This window comes from Scardinius erythrophthalmus, assembly GCF_964197995.2.
Source record: "Scardinius erythrophthalmus genome assembly, chromosome: 16".
In the NCBI taxonomy this organism is placed as follows: Eukaryota; Metazoa; Chordata; class Actinopteri; order Cypriniformes; family Leuciscidae; genus Scardinius; species Scardinius erythrophthalmus.
Genome location: NC_138236.1, coordinates 28,500,364 through 28,517,354, shown reverse-complemented (window position 1 = coordinate 28,517,354; position 16,991 = coordinate 28,500,364). Strand labels below are relative to the sequence as shown.

At 37.0% G+C, this 16,991-nt stretch overlaps 1 protein-coding gene across 3 annotated transcripts; it reads right to left on the bottom strand.

The window, feature by feature from the left end:
* Positions 1-11,188: 11,188 nt before the first annotated feature.
* Positions 11,189-15,943, bottom strand: ccr8.2 (chemokine (C-C motif) receptor 8.2). 3 transcript variants are annotated; one of them, XM_081388365.1, is made up of 5 exons: positions 15,808-15,943; positions 14,441-14,481; positions 13,663-13,737; positions 12,767-12,841; positions 11,189-12,686 (listed from the first exon to the last, which is right to left on the bottom strand). In XM_081388365.1, the coding sequence occupies exons 2-5, from the start codon at positions 14,464-14,466 to the stop codon at positions 11,612-11,614; spliced, it is 1,251 nt and encodes a 416-aa protein (XP_081244491.1). In that variant the 5' UTR covers positions 14,467-14,481; positions 15,808-15,943; the 3' UTR covers positions 11,189-11,611. The 3 variants fall into 3 exon arrangements, with proteins under 3 accessions (XP_081244491.1, XP_081244493.1, XP_081244492.1); XM_081388367.1 differs by having other exon boundaries at positions 13,663-13,768; positions 15,808-15,869; XM_081388366.1 differs by lacking the exon at positions 15,808-15,943 and adding an exon at positions 15,520-15,582.
* Between the last annotated feature and the right edge of the window lie 1,048 nt (positions 15,944-16,991).

Below are 16,991 nucleotides of genomic sequence, written 5' to 3'. Positions count from 1 at the left end.
ACTTTGTATGCAAGCAGAGACACTTAGAAAACAAATCCATATTGTGCACAAGTTTTATTAACTAACTCACAAACATAACTAACACTAAACAAACATACATACATTCATACATACATACATGCATAGGTAAAGGGGTGAGTGATGTGGAACCGGAAGCAGGAAATAGAACTATGGAAAAGATCTATTTAACATTGAAAAGAACCATCAGCTTATTTCAGACCAACTGAGTGTCAAAAGTCACTGGTGCAAGTTGCCAACGTTTTCTTCTCTGCTTGATAGAGAAGATGAGGATGACTGGCATGGTGGTTTCACCGCTGTTGTGGGTCGGAGCTTGCATGGTGGCATCGAGCACATGGCTGTTGTGAGTCGAAGCCTGCTGCCCTGGCCTGCTGAGGGCACGCTGGACGGCACGGCATCCTGAAGTTCCGAGAATGCCAAGAGTTGATGGTTGCCCGTTTAGTGATGGTAAGTTTGCAGTTTTGCAAGTCTCCCTTTTGGGAGCATGAAAGCATGACAGGCGTTGCTCAGGCCTGTTGGGCCCTGGCCTTTTCTGTTCATTAATACTCAGATAGATATAACAAATCCACACTGCATTCTAAGAGAAGTTGATGTACTTCAAAGTGTGAGTCATTAAATGAGGATTAATTAGATAGGAGACATGATACAGGTAAGGTTACATTAACCATTGGTGGTATAATAAAATACATACCATAGTATTTACATAATAGTACACAGGACAGTTAATAATCCTTCACACAGTTTCTGGGATGCATGTTCATTTCTAGATCTGTTTGTCTCTGATTAATGCAGCAAAAGTCTGTATTTACCCTCTGGGGACTAAGCCCTTTTTGGTCCGTTTTCTCTATTTTAACATTTGGGCTTATAAACCATATGTAATGGAGATGGAACACCATGTGTTTGGTATCTATGGATTTAGAAGACCCTAAGCTAACATAAGAATGCATGTAATGTGTTTATAAAGGAAGTATGAGTAAAAAATGTTCAATAAACTAGAGAATTTCAAAAACGAAAATTTTATTTTAGTCATTTATTACTGAAAATCACACCTCACACAACAATAGTGAACAGTTTTTGAACAAAAAATATAGTTTTCAAACCCTTTGCTAGACAGATATTTGTAATTGTTCATGTAATTGTCCATCATACAAGTGCTAAAACAATAAAATAATAATGCTATGATTGCTAATATGCTATAAATATTAAATATTGCTAATATATATAACTATTATAATCGTTCTGTCTCTCTCTCATATAAATCTCTGTGTGTAATACTCCGCTCCGTTTCCTTCTCCACTCGACGCTGTTTGCGTCATATCACTTACTATAGTACCACCCCTTGCAAGGCTACAGAGTCCTCTGATTAGCTAGAATACGTTATGGTAACCTTCCTCTGATTGGGTAAGAAAAATATTCCTCCCAGCGACAATTTTTCCATTGGTCTTTGCACGTGGAATATTCCTAACAACATCGATTTCATTGGCCTTATATGCAGTGGTATTATGCAACAAGGAAGTGTGTATACCATATACCATTGTTTTCAGCGGAATCTGAGGAAGACGGCAAAAAAGACTGCATCTCTCTATCATTAACAGTTTTTAAGATAATTACACATTTGTAAAAGTATGCCATTTTGGGCGGTACCGCCCAATCCGTCCCGAGAGGGTTAAGGATTGTTTCTGTCTTCCCATTGTCTTTCTCTCTTTCGAGCACGTGGTCACATTCCTTTACACCCATAAAACCAACTTATCTGATCGTGGCCATGGTAACGAGAAGATCTTCTTGCCCTGTTTGGGGGAAGATGGGATTCCAGAGTGGAGTGTGAAGATTTTTATGGTACATATGCCAAATAAATGTGTCTGATTTGTTCTCAGTATTACAGTCTCGGAACTTGCTCCGTATTCTTTTGAGATCAAATATGTCCCTGAAAAACTCAACGTGGTGGCGGATGCGCTCAGAAGGGATCCATTTGTCAGGCCAGTGAGTCAGCAGCTTTTGTCCGAGCCTTATTCTGAACTGTTGCGACAAGTACACAGTGTAGAGGATGGAAATGTGCAAGAGATGTTCCGTCTTACCTGCCGACCACAAACATTAGGATCAGGTCCACTTGATGTTGGGCTGGATACATCAATGTCCGCTGATGACATGTCTTCCATTTTGTCCTCCTGTGATGAATGGGAAACAGGAACTGAATGTAGAGCAACTTCGTTTGCTGAACATCTGAACTCTTTAATCAGTGGAGACGAGGAAGTGTTTCATTCTCTTTCACCGATAGACGTGCAAAAACATCAGCACAAAGACCCTGTCATTGCTGGGGTGTCGGCAGGAAGCGCAGACTATCAAGACGTGAACGTACCAATGAAAACCAGTGCGTGCTGCGGATTCTGAAGCAGTGGGACAAACTTTCTGTGCTTAATGTAATCCTGTATGGAGCTATTAAAGACCCGCTCACCAAGCACAAGAAGTTCCAACTCGTTTTACCTGAATCCTTGAAATGTCAGGCATTTCCGGGTGTTCACGACCTGACCAGTCATCAAGGGCAGCCTCGCACTCTGTCTTTAGCTCGTCAGAGGTTTTTCTGGCTTGATATGGAGCATAATGTGCGAGATTGTGTGAGGAAATGTCCCAGGTGTGATCTCAGCAAAACTCCAGGGCCTGCAGTGAGACTTTGCCACTTTGGTGAGTATTAAAACCAAAGCCTCATTGGAGCTTGTTTGCATCGACTTCTGGTCTGCTGAAGATCCACAGCAAATCTGTGGATGTTTTAGTGATCACGGATCAATTCACAAAGCTGGCGCATGCATTCCCGTGTCAGGACCAGACAGTGAAAAGAGTGGCTAAGAAACTCAGGGACAGCTTTTTCTGCGTCAATGGATTTCCCCAACGCATCCATTCTGACCAGGGGGCTACCTTTGAGAGTGAGTTGATTGCCGAGCTTATCTAACTGGCTGGCGTTGACAAGTCGAGAACCACCCCTTACCACCCAATGGGGAATGTTGGTACCGAACGTTTCAACAGAACATTAGGTAATATGTTGAGGTCTCTTCCACCTAGGCCTAAGCAGAAGTGGCCGCAGTTGATACAGACCATGACATTTGTGTACAACTGCACAGTACACAAAATGACAGGTTTTGCCCCTTTTTACCTAATGTTTGGTAGAGTACCAAGGTTGCCGCTTGACCTCATGTTCCAAAGTGTCCTGCAGGATAAGTAAATCTGTGACTATGACAGGTATGTCAAATCTCTTATCAGCGACCTCCAGTCTGCCATGGCGTTTGCACAGAAGAATGCTGTTGTGGAACAAAAACACCAGTCCAGCCAGTACAACAAAAGAGCTAAAGGCCTACCTCTAGCTGTTGGTGACCAAGTGCTTGTGGCTTACAAAGATTGTAGAGGGAAACGAAAACTTGCTGACAAATGGGAGCCAGTCATGTACACTGTTGTTGCCTCAAAGCCTTCCATACATGTCTATAAGATCCGTAACAGGGCTGGTAATGAGAGAATAGTGCATCGAAATCTTCTAGAAATGGTTAGTTCTGATTATGAGGTTGCTGAAGCACTTTATGCAGCACGCTGTGGTGATCTAACAGAGCAGACACGCAGTGGTGAGTCCTTCTACGTTGCCGAGATTGAGTCTGCTGGGCACGCAGATGATGGGCAGAATGGGGCTAAGGAACTCTCATATGCAGACTCTGTGTCGAACATCTCCAATGTTGCTACTTGTGATGATGGCAGCACTTCTTCATGGGTGCATTCTCAGTTGTCCAATCAAGAGGAGCCTAATGAAGAAGTTGCTGTGTCAGGGACTGATGATAGCACTGTGGCTGGTGCTGGTGCTAATTCATCCCAAACTCATTTCTCTGCCAGTGAACCCTTTAAGCAAGATCCTGTTGCTGATTTAAATACAGGTGATCGTTACACTACCAGGTTTGGGAGGGTTATCAAACCACTATGCAGACTAATTGAATCTATGGTTCACCTTGAAACCCTACTTGGCTAGTCTGTATCTCCTGTTGTTCATGTTTAGATCTTTTTTTTTTTTTCTCTCTCTATCTTACTGCTGTCTCTGATAATGCTTGGTGTCAATTATTGTATTTTCGATTCTTGTATTATTGGTTCTGTTTAAGTACCTGGTCTGAGATTTTTCAAAGTGTAATGGGCACTTTGATAATGCCTACACAATGTGTAGACGTTTGGCCAACTTTCTTCATATGTGTATCCCTTTCGTTTGGGTACAGTAGCTTTTTACGCTGTGTCTTCGCTGTTTTTTAAGTGTGGACAATGCAATTCTAGTGACCAGTGTTTTTTTGTTATACTCTGTATTTTGTTATACATTTTTTGTAAATTCTGTGGGGTGAGTGTAAAAGGTCCAGAAAGTTTCCTGTTAAATACATGTATTGTTTATTAGAATTCACACAAAATTGTTTGTTTACATACACCTGATATGACTGCCTAATTTAAGTGTGAGTGCCTTCCCCTTTAATTGTGGTGATGACATCATGAGTCAATATAATTTCCTGTTCTGTCCTCTCCTCTTCCTCTTTGCATTGGTCATGCACTGGAGAGGTGAGGTTATTTGGGGCTCCTGATAATCTTTTTTAATCTTAATTTTAATTATTGTCTATATTTTCACTCTTATTTATGTATATAATATTATTTTACCTATCTGTGTGTTTATTTTTGTCATTTCAGCCTGTTTAACCAAGCATAAGAATGTTTTACCGTGGTTCAATGAGAATTTATGGAAGCTGATGAAGAATAGAGATTCCGCATTAAAGAAAGCTATTAAGACTGGAAGAGACACTGATAGGCTTTGTTACAAAAGTTTGCGAAATAAAGTTATTCGAGAATTGAGAGTTGCTAAATCCAATTATTATCTTCATCAAATGAATGAGGCTAAAGGTAATAGTAAGTTAATCTGGAAAAACATAAATACTCTTTTACGGAAGGAACCACATTTTATAGGAGATGTTAAGCTTAAAGTTAGAGGAAATCTAATTGAATATGATTGTGCCATTGCTACTATTTTTAATAGTTTTTTTATTCATTCTGTTAAAGAATTAGGGGATACATTTGCAAGAAGGGAAATAAATATTATTCCGAATGAGGATGTATGTAAAGGTTTTAATCTAATTAAGACAAATGAAATGCAAGTTAATAAAGTTATTAGCTCATTGAAAAATTCTAAATGTAAAGATGCACATTATTTTGATACTATTTTTGTTAAAACTCACAAAGATATTTTAACTCCTGTCATCACTCATTTAATTATTTTGTCATTTGAAGGTAGTGTTTTTCCTATTGCGTGGAAAAAAGCCATTGTTACTCCTATTTTTAAATCTGGAGATCATTATGAGGTTAGTGACTACAGACCCATAAGCATACTGCCAGTACTCTCAAAGGTCGCAGAGAAAATTGTTTTTGAACAGCTGACATCCCATCTTAACACCATTGAGTCTGGCTTACATTATATGCAGTTTGGCTTTAGAGTAAATCACTCTACCGAAACAGCGACTTTACATTTAATAGAGCAAATAAAATCTAAAGTTGACAAAGGAGGATTTGTTGGGGCTATATTTTTAGATCTACGTAAAGCCTTTGATATGGTTAATCATGCAGTGCTCCTTTCCAAATTGTCTACATTTCAACTTTCATCTGAAACTTTAGCATGGGTATCCTCATACTTATTAAATAGAGAACAATGTGTAAAAATCAAAGGGATTAAGTCTAGCAACTTACATTATACAATGGGTGTACCCCAAGGATCAGTACTAGGTCCTTTACTATTTAGTTTCTATATTAATGATCTCCCGCAACAGTGTGAAGGGATTCAAGTACAAATGTATGCTGATGATACTGTGATTTTTACACATGCGAGAACAGCTGAATTAGCAGCTGAGAAGTTAAAATCTGCTACTGAAAGAGTTACACAGTGGTTGGAACAATCATGTCTTAGCTTGAATATTAGCAAAACTAAAGGAATTTTTTTCACAAAAACAAAAGTTAAATCTCCTGATGTTGATATATGTATTAATGGTGAAAAGATAGAAATAGTAAATGAGTGAGGAATATTAAATATAATATGGCAAACTTCAGACAAATTAGACATTGTCTATCTTTTGATGTAGCTAATGCTCTGATGCATGCTACAATCTTCTCTCACATGTCTTATTGTTTGACATGTTGGGGTCAAGCTGTCGAAACTGTTATTAAACCCTTGAAATCGCTATATAAACAGACGTTAAAATTTTTTGATAAAAAACCTAACCATTTTCATTCTTGTAGGATCATAGAGAAATATAATTTTTTAAACTTTGACAATTTTAGACTTTATTCAAGCATGTGTATGGTTCATAAAATTTTAAACGGTCTGGCTCCTTCTGTATTACGTGACTTTATTCATCTTCGCTGTGAAACTTTTGTGAGATCAACCAGACTATCGCATATGAGTAATTGTCTAGTTCCCTTTCGTCGTTCTGCATTTGGGCTATCATCTTTCACAGTGAAAGCCACTAACCAGTGGAATGCCCTATCAGAGGACATAAAATGGTGTAAAACTCATGGTCTTTTTAAATTTAAGTTAAAATCTTTTTAAAAATCAAACCAACTATGTAACCATTAAGATTGTTGTAGTTAAATTGACTGACTGATTTATTTATTTACAGCCCTTTATGCCCTGACAGTATGTGTGTATGTATTTATTGATGTGAACATATAGGTATTTTCTGTGTTTTGTAAGTGTTGACCTGCCCGGGGACTACGGACGAAAATTAGCCTTTGGCTAAATCCGGTGCAATGCATGAAATGTGAATTTTATGTTAAGAATTTTGCATGGTCCCTTTATAAAAAAATAAATAAAAAATGAAGTTATATTTTTTGCATCTGGGCCTAAATGTGGTTTTAAATTTGTTTTATATCAGGTATGTTTTCTGTTACATGTATTTTCTTGTTTAATGTGATTTATTTTCTAATGCCTACACTCTCAGTGTGAGAGGCGACTCTCACACTAAGAGGCTGCTTAAATTTGTTTTATATCAGGAATAAAAGATCAGTGAAACTGCCGAATACTGTCCTGTTCTTCCCAACGCAGCCAAAACACAACGCAGACAACAGACCAGTTACAGTAGGGTAGCTTAAGCCCCATCTTAGCACTGTTTGATTGTCATGAGCGGCAGCCAATGAGCAAGAATCCTGATTATTTAAGGCTTGGTCTGTGTCATTTGGGTGTGTGTCATTGGTGTTGCCACCCTTTTGCGTGTGCTTATGTGTAAGCGGTTGTGTCAAATCTTTGCAGTTCTAGGGCTGTTACAGAAAGCAGGTTATAAAACATGCCTGGTAAGTTTACAGGTAAGTAAACAGATAACCTCAACTTTCATTTACAAAAACTGAGGTAACTTTCAAGATGTGCCATAGCAACTTACTGTCTGAACAAAACCTGCAGGTATTTGGCACGTGTACCCTTTCGACGAGGCTCCAGTGGTTCTGACTGCACAGATTAGATATAATATAATATTATGTAATTTACAAGTATAAAACATTATTATAACATAAACCAATGGATTTTTTTTTTATCTCACACAAAAACAATGATAATGGCAGAAATTGAGGCCATTTAAAAATATTCCATGGAATTCCTGAAGAGGATCAATCTGGTCCGCAAAGAAGAGAGCAATCTGGTCCGCAAAGCCTTTGGCTGAGAAAGATCTTAAGCAAAGCAGGGGTGGCATGGAAACCAACTAGGAAAGAAGGATGTAGGGGTGTTAACATTTTGCACAAGATTAAGACTTTGGTTAGCGGTAGATTTAACCTCACTAGACCCCAATTGTTTGGATTTAGGAATGGAGAAAAAAAAAAGAAAAAAAAAAGATAAATCGCATAAAAGATCATCTTACCATGCTACTGTCACAAGATAAAGATGAAGACAACAGGATTACAAACAAGGTTTTATTCAACTAGAAGGCAGGAGGCGTAACAGCGTGCACTAACACAAATAACAACTGTCCACTAAAACGTGAGCAAGGAGGAACAGCAACATAGTGTCGGAGCAGATCCGGCCCACATCTGGGCCGTGTGGAATCCACGTGTACCAGATGTGGGCCGGATCTGGGCCGACACTATGTTGCTGTCGGGGTGGTGACAACCTAAACAATGAGCAGCTGAGACTAATGGTTATTGTCCATGACAGCAGATGAGTGGCGGGAAAAGAGACAAAGAACACATGGGATGAATGGAAACACTTTGGTTTCCAAATGCCGAACAACTTCTTGTGGTGGAGGTTGAACAACTTCTTGTGGTGGAGGTCGAACCACTTGTTGTGGTGGAGGTGTTGTATTGTACATCCGAGACAAAGTTCCATTATATCCTTTAACCTGTTCCAGACCATCTAGAATGTCTGTGGGTGAAGGTGAGATCTTTGAGACTTACACTGCATATACTGTATGTGCTGTTGCTGTGTGTGTGTGGTGTATTCACCGCCACAGTTACCACATCAGTATGAAATCATTGAACATCTATAATTGCCTCATTTGACTTGCTTCGTACTATGTACCCAGACATTGGACTTCTTGTCCTTGGAGAAGTCAACCATCTCAGAGTCCATGATATCTGCCTAGATAAAGTAAACTCTGTCATCCATGAGAGGAAGTGAATAAGGCAACCTGTACCAATGAAAAAAAAAAAACAATGTCTTTTATAATACTATACTGAAAGTGATAGATATTTCTCTATGAAAACAGTAAAAATTCATCCTTCAGACAACTCATGGATCTTTTTGCTCCACGTCGTTTGAAGAGATTTGGTCTTCAAATCCCTTAATGAGAGGATGCTCACAGCAGAGCCAATGGGTGGAGCTTGACAGCCAGCTCCCCCTCTTTTGATGTAATGAGTGGAGTTTAAAGGTCTAGCCACACCCTAAATAACCTTTAAAGATACAACTGTCCCCATTTTCCTCACATTCATACATCACAAATAGATATCCAACTAATAATGGGTTGTATTAGATGAACCTCAACAGATTTTGTCTTAAAAAATGATAGAGGTGTAAATATTCATGAAGGCTACATCAGCTCAGGAGTTTCTAAATCTCTCATAGAAACTATTTAAAATTTCCAATGTAAATGTCATAGCTGTTGTGTTTGAGTACTACTTGTGTGTTCACTTTTACCTGTAGTGTCCTTAACTCTTGTGAGCAAACTTTCCAAACTTGCAAAGAGCAAAAACAGTAAGTTCGGGTTTCATTGTGGTAGTGGGGATAGTCCCTCAGAAGGTGTCAGTGTGTTATTATGAATGTACTGGGAAGAAGTGATGTCTATCACATGATGTTTTGACTGGCTAGTGAAGGCCTAATCATTCGAACTGGTCAGATATGAGAATGCTGCACATAATTTCATTAGAAGGGTCACACTGGGGATATTAGACTGAATCATAATGGCCGCTGTGATGACAATCTGTGAAGTCTGTGAAGTTAAATCTGCTCATCATAGCTGAGCACAACTTGAATCATGCGTTTGTGGAGGAGTAGGGGCTGGGGTCTGTGGTTAAGCCTATGACCCAGTTTCATACGACCCAGCTCTAGATGTCTTTTACCATAGATGACACAATTTATCTGTTTTGTGAAGAGTGCAAGTACATTGAGTGCAGTTATTTTGCTTCACAAAGTGGGCCATTGCATCACTCATCACATTATTTTTAATAACTCATCACAAAGCTTACATGTTCTTTCTCGTGACCAATTGGTAGTCCAAGTACAGATTCCACTTTTAACATAAATGTCTGAATGTCCCAAAGCAATTGTTTTGAAATTTACTCTAGCAAATACATTTACAGAACAGATTATTTTACTTTTCTTTCTTGTGATCATAAATAGATGGATCAAACATTTAAAACTGGTTAATTTTATGAGTTGCTTATTTTAGATCTTAATTAAACCACATTTATTCAAAAAATAAAATATTTTCAAATTCCACATAACTTCCATTTAAGTTCAACAGATTCCAGTTCTATGCAAGTACAGTATAGGGATATTTTGGGGATATTTAATTTGATTTTATCAATCAATAAATTCCACTAGAAACAAACCTTGTTGTATTATTTTTATTTAATAAAAATTTGGAAGCCAATGAAGGTGCCCTAAAACTGGAGTAATATGCTCATTAAACGGTGTTCGTGTAATGATCCGAGCTACTGAATTCTGAACCATCTGAAGTTTATGAATAAGTTTCTGTGAAACACCACTGAGCAGAGAGTTAACTAGTTCGAGAGGTAACTAATGCATGCACGAGGACAGCAGTACCATTAACAGAGAGAGATGGTAGAAGACGATTAATATTTCGCAGATAGTAATATGCGGACCGTGTAATATTATTTATATGTGCCTCGAAAGACAGAGTACTGTCAAGGATCACACCCAGACTCTTGACCTGAGCAGAAGGAAAGATAACAGAGTTGTCGATAGTAAGTGTAAAACTTCCACAATTACGCAGTTTTGATTTAGTACCTACTAATAAAATTTCAGTCTTCGCACTATTAACTTTGAGAAAATTACATGTAAACCATGATTTAATTTCAGAAAGATAAAGCAAAAGAGAGGAAGGCGGCAATACTGAACTAGGCTTTGAAGATATATATAGCTGGGTGTCATCTGCGTAGCAGTGAAAATTTATATTAAATTTACTGAAAATCTGTCCTAGAGGCAGTAAATACACAATAAACAGAAGAGGGCCCAAGACTGAGCCTTGAGGTACACCACTGGTTATCTGAGATATCCGCGATTACATTTTTTTTATCTGAACGAACTGAGTCCGACCAGATAAATATGATTTAAACCAATCATGGGTTATACCAGTGATCCCAATAGAAATCAACTTCTCCAATAAAATGCTATGTGAGATAAGCTGCAAAAAGCTGCAGTTAAATCGAGAAGAATGAGTATTGATAAAAGTCCCGAATCTGCAGCCATAAAAAATCATTTGTGATTTTAATAAGTGCTGTCTCCGTGCTATGACCTCGGAGATTCACACATTTATACTTTAACAAATGCATTGCTTGTTGTTAATATTATGTAATACATTATTGACGTTAAGTAATGGGACCTTTTTGGAAAGTGTTACTAACTGACCTTGTTCCTGTTCTCACCAGTGTAAAATTATCACTCTGCAATCAGATTCACACACTTATACATACAGTACATCTTTATTGAAGGTATTTATTCTTACAAAATATAGTTAATCTAGTATTAGTAAACAAAAAACAGTAACAGTAAAATGTATGCATGTATACATGTAAAATATAAAGGTTATAAAATAGAAAACCACTAAAAATTATTAATAAAAATAAGATACAAAATATAAAACATTTACAAAATATGCACAAATAACATTATGAGGCTTGTGTATGAAATTGTATGATCCTTTTAATGTGAGCAGTCTTCTATATACTGTACAATTTTGGAAAAAAAAAGAAAAGAAAAAAAAAACCTGAATTGTGACTGTCTGTCAGTACATGACCTGGAAGGGGAACATTTTTCTCATCCAAGTAAATCCTTATTAGATGTTTGTTTTTTGGCCTGTATTCCCTACTCCAATTAATGTTCCGTTCACACTGCAGAGGACCTCTCATCCACACTAGTGGTCTGTGAATAAACAGATCCTGTGGCCTGTATAATATAAATCTTCATGAATTGCAATCTACTGAAGGGTGTCCTGTACAGGAGTCTAAAAAGATGCTTCCTAAATTTCTCTCCCACAAACACATAGAGCATTGGATTCAGGCAGCTGTGTGAGTAGGCCAAAGCTTCTGTGATCTGAAGACTTAGACGGATTGCCTTACTGCTGTCACAAGAATGAGATATCCATTCTTTTATCTCTAAAGCTTTCACAAAAGCTGCAACATTGTATGGAGCCCAACAGCAGAAGAAGACCACCATCACCACAATGACTAGACGCATGGCCTGCCTCCTGGAAGAGCGAACTGTCAGGAGTCTCTTCAGAATCATTGAGTAACAAAAAACAATCACAATAAGTGGGATAATTAAACCCATGACATTCATTTTAAAGATACCATTCATCTTTGAAGTATAATTAGAAGTATGATCATTGGTTGGATAATATGTACAATGAGTTTTATTACTATGTTTTGTGGTTTTGAGGAATATCAACTCAGGAAAGGATGCAAAAAAAGCAATGATCCATATAACCAAACTGGCTAAGATCCCATATGTTCTTGTTCTGACTCTCAAGGCAAACACAGCATGAACTACAGCTAAGTATCGATCAACACTCATCAGTACAATGAAGAATATCCCACTGTAGAATCCAATGTGGTAGACACTGAGGACCATAATGCACATAACATCTCCAAAGATCCACTGGTCTATGGCAGAGTGTGCTAGGAAGGGAAGAGAGGAGACCAGCAGCAGGTCAGCTATCGCCAGGTTCAGGAGACAGATGTCGGTCATGCTTCTCAGCTTCACACCCATCAAGACCACCCAGACCACAAGTATGTTACCCAGAAATCCCACCACAAAAAACAGGCAGTATAACACAGGGAGGAAGACAGCTGAATGAGATCCATAGACACAGGAATACACAGAAGGATCCAATTTATCGTAGTACTCAGAATAGTCATATTGTTCAGAAGTATATGGCTCATCAGTACGTCGCCCATCCACACTTGAACAGGGAAAAAAATACTGTAAGCAAAGCAGAGATCCTCCTTGAAATTCTGACTAATTCATGTGATATGACCTCACCTAGACGATGAATGATCATTTAGATCAAGGGTGCTGTTGGTTACCATCCCTGCCCATAGAGGATGTGCAGTGGTCCTGTTCATGACAAAGAGAAGAGGCAAAGAAACTTATTCAGTGCAAATGGATCTTCAATGAACACTGCACTATCATCAACTCTGAATCAACACTGAACTGACTTGAGCTGAATAATGAACAGCTGAAATTGGATCCATTTCATAACTGAAGAACTTTGCAACATTAATAATGTTATTTTCTTTTTTATTACTGCGAATCTGCTTTGAAACAATCCATGTCGTATAAAGTGGCATATAAATAAATGTGATTTGACTTGAATAACTCTCATCGGATATATATAATACATTTGCTCTCAGTCATGGCTTCCGTCCTGTGCTGCCCCAATACAGCGTCATGGCAATTCGTAACTATTTTACATTTTGGTGAATTGGTGGCTAATTCGTGTTAATTTGTAAAATCTCATTTACTGTATACATTTTTGTACAAGCTTCAGTGACGGGTCTGTTTAGGGGTGGACCTCCTTTTTTCTAACAATCGTATGTTTCGTACAATTGACACATGTATCAAAAAAAAAAGAAAAAAAAGCTGAATTGTGACTGTCACTGCCTGCCTCCTGGAAGAGCGAACTGTCAGGAGTCTCTTCAGAATCAATGTGTAACAAAATCCAATCACAATAATTGGAAGAATTAAACCCATGATATTCATTTTAAAGATACCATTTATCCTTGAAGAATGATTACAAATTTGATCATCTGTTGGATAATATGTATGATGATTTGATTATTATTTTTTGTGGGTTTGAGGAACATCAACTCTGGAAAGGATGCAAAAAAGCAATGATCCTCCTTGAATTGTGATTAATAAATGTGATATGACCTCACCTGGACGATGAATGATCATTTAGATCAAGGGTGCTGTTGGTCACCGTCCCTGTCCATGGAGGCTGTGCAGTGGTCCTGTTCATGACAAAGAGAAGAGGCAAAGACACTTATTCAGTGCCAATGGATCTTCAATGAACCTACTGTACTATCATCAACTGAATCAACACTGAACAAAAAAAGCAATCCAAAGCAAGAACAAAAAAACATCCAAATTGTATTTAATTTAATTCACACTAAATGTGAACTAAACTGAGCTGAATAATGACTCTTTAGCGGCTTTACGGCTGAAATTGTATCCATTTCCATTCCATAACTGGAGAACTTTAAAATATTAATACTGTTGTTTTCTTTTTTATTACTGGGAATCTTTGAAACAATCTGATTTGCATAAAGCGCTATATAAATAAAAGTGACGACTTCATCAGAACAACACTCATCAGGTATATATGACGCAGTTGCTCTCAGTCATGGCTTCCGTCCTGTGCTGCCCCAATGCAATGCCATGGCAGTTCGTAACTATTTTACATTTTGGTGAATTGGTGGCTAACTCGTAATTCATAAAATCTCATTTACTGTAAACATTTTTGTACGAGCTTCAGTGACGGGTCTGTTAGAGGTGGGCCTACTTTTTTCCAACAATCGTATGTTTCGTACAATTGACACAAATTCAGCTTTTCATAAAGAGATCTATTGGTTTAAAAACTGACATATAAGACTGATTTCAATGTTCTTGTTCTGTTGTCTGAACAAGACATTTGGAGTTGAAGTTTGGTCTTACCTCAGTAAGGCAGCTGTATAATTCATAATCAGGCGTTCTTACTGTATTAGACAAACGGAAACAGAAGTTAGCATAATAATGCTGCAAATAGATCATCTTTAAGACATTAGTACAACAATATAACAGTGTTGTGCTGCCCTAGCTTTAGTAGACAAAATGGGAAAACAATTTTTTATTATTTTTTATTATTTTGGACAATCTTGGATGATGATATGAGGCCTTATGTCACAGTAGAATTAAATATAAATAAGTAGTAAAGTACTTTACCGTGTAACACTTAACATTACTACATGGTAATTCTACATGGTAAAATTGGTTATATAATAAAGCTAACATGAAATAACAATGATACATTTTTGTGCTGGTTCATTTCTTTTTAGCAATGGTATAAATAGTGGTATAAACGGTATAAATAGTACATAAATTAATATTATCCTATTTTAATAAATGCCATGAAAAAAAAACGAATTGTTAGTTATACAACTTTACACTTCACTGTAAACAGTAGTATTAGTGTACTACTGATTATGTTCATAATCATCAAAATAAGAACATGAAAAAGAATACAATAACTTTCTATCATCTTTCTTTGATAATGGCAAATTTATTAAATTAAATTTATTTGTACAGCACTTTTATTGCACTTAAATATACAATACATGGTAACATGTATTTTACAGTGTTTATATATATTATTATATATATATATGTTCAAGCATCTTTACAAACAATATGCCTTAAAACCCCCAGTGAGCAACTGGCAGTGGCAAGTCCACCTCTTCAGACAAATATATACAAATCATAGATTATTAATTTGAACCACATAGTATTAATGATGATGGATGATATAGACTAATTTGTTGTTTAATTAAATAAGAATATTTTCTAATTTGTATTTAATAGTTTTTTATTTATTTAATATATATATATAATTATTTAATATTTGAATTAGTATTTTACATTCTACATAAAAACATGGCAGTTTTGTGCAGAGCAATTTTATAAAAAAAAAAGTCATCCAACCACTTTAATGAATAAAGTATGAATTATTTATTATTGTAACATATAATTTCACATACCTATGAGCATTATGAGCATCGATCTGTAGTGCAAACCGCCTGGTAGGCTTATTCTGTGACACTGAATGCTTCCAAATGCTGGTTTACCAACCATAAAAAAAGTGTGAAACCATAACCCTTTCTTCATTTCAAACTGATACAACAGGTGTTTGCAATGAAAGTGGGGGTTAAGGCTCTCTAGGTATATTTATACCATATTATATCATATATAAATGAACATGCAGCATGTTTGTGCATATTATTTTAAAAAGAGGTCAAATAAAAAAATGTGCTGCCAGGAATACTCACAAATGTAATAATTGGTGTTGCCCTCTGACCTTCCGAGCAAAGAAGGGAAGTTGAGATGAGAGATAAGATCGTATCATATGAGATCGGTCAAAATAACATGATGTATTATAGTTTTTTTTTTTTTTTTTTTTTTTTTTCCTCAGGGTATTGGTTTGTGACACTTCCTCTGTTTAGGTAAACTGGGGTATAGGGGCTTTGCAGATTGCAGGGCTAGTTTCATATTGACTGCAATGGCAATGACCCGATTGGCTCCCACCATGTTTCGTCTACAGTCTAGAGGAAATTACATCACAACACATCTGTCGTCTTTTTTATGTGAAAACAGTGGTGCAGCACTACAATATAAACTTCATAGTGTTTTAATAGGTCAAAAAAGAAAACCAAATGACAAAAAAATAAATAAATAAATAAATGCCGATAAACGTTCAGTAAAAAACATACTCAGCATTGCACAGGTAGTCAGGAAAGCTGAGCAATAGTGTTAGAATGTGGTTTTACACACTCATACACCCCAACCACTTAAAAGTGCTGTTAAAAGATATGGCCAAATATAAACGTATGCATCTTTTACATTAAGATGGCCTCTGGGGTTCTTCAAATGATTTATCGTTACATACTGTAACATAAAGACCGTGATCTACACCATCTTAATTAGTAACACACTAAAACAGAAAATATGAAACCGAAGGAGGTAATGAAACTCATTTGCGGGTTCTTGTTTACCTGGCAAGAGTTTAACTCAAAAACATAGCACACTTTTCTGGTTCTACAGTCTTTTCACTGTGAGACAGAATGTGTGTTTATAAACTCAACAGTAGCATAAGTAAAAATGTAAAATGCAACTAGATTTGAACATTTTCTGAAGAAAGGTTAAAATTTAAATGGTGCTTGCTTGTATGTACAAAATTCACTGCCATGATGCTATAGGGTGTCCTGGTCGGTTGCTTCTTTACAGGTTCAAAAGAGCCCACCCTAGACTCACTCGAAATATCTATAATGTCACCCTCAATATATATGTCTAAAGATATGAATAAATATGACTCTCTCCTACAGTGTAATGTTTGGACCTGTTTTATCATCCACCAAGCAAAAACTGTAAACCTGATCACTTCAGGGGGGAAAAGGCTCTTCTTTTGGGGTAAGGGTTTTGTTTATTTCACTAACCCCAAGTACGAGCAATAATA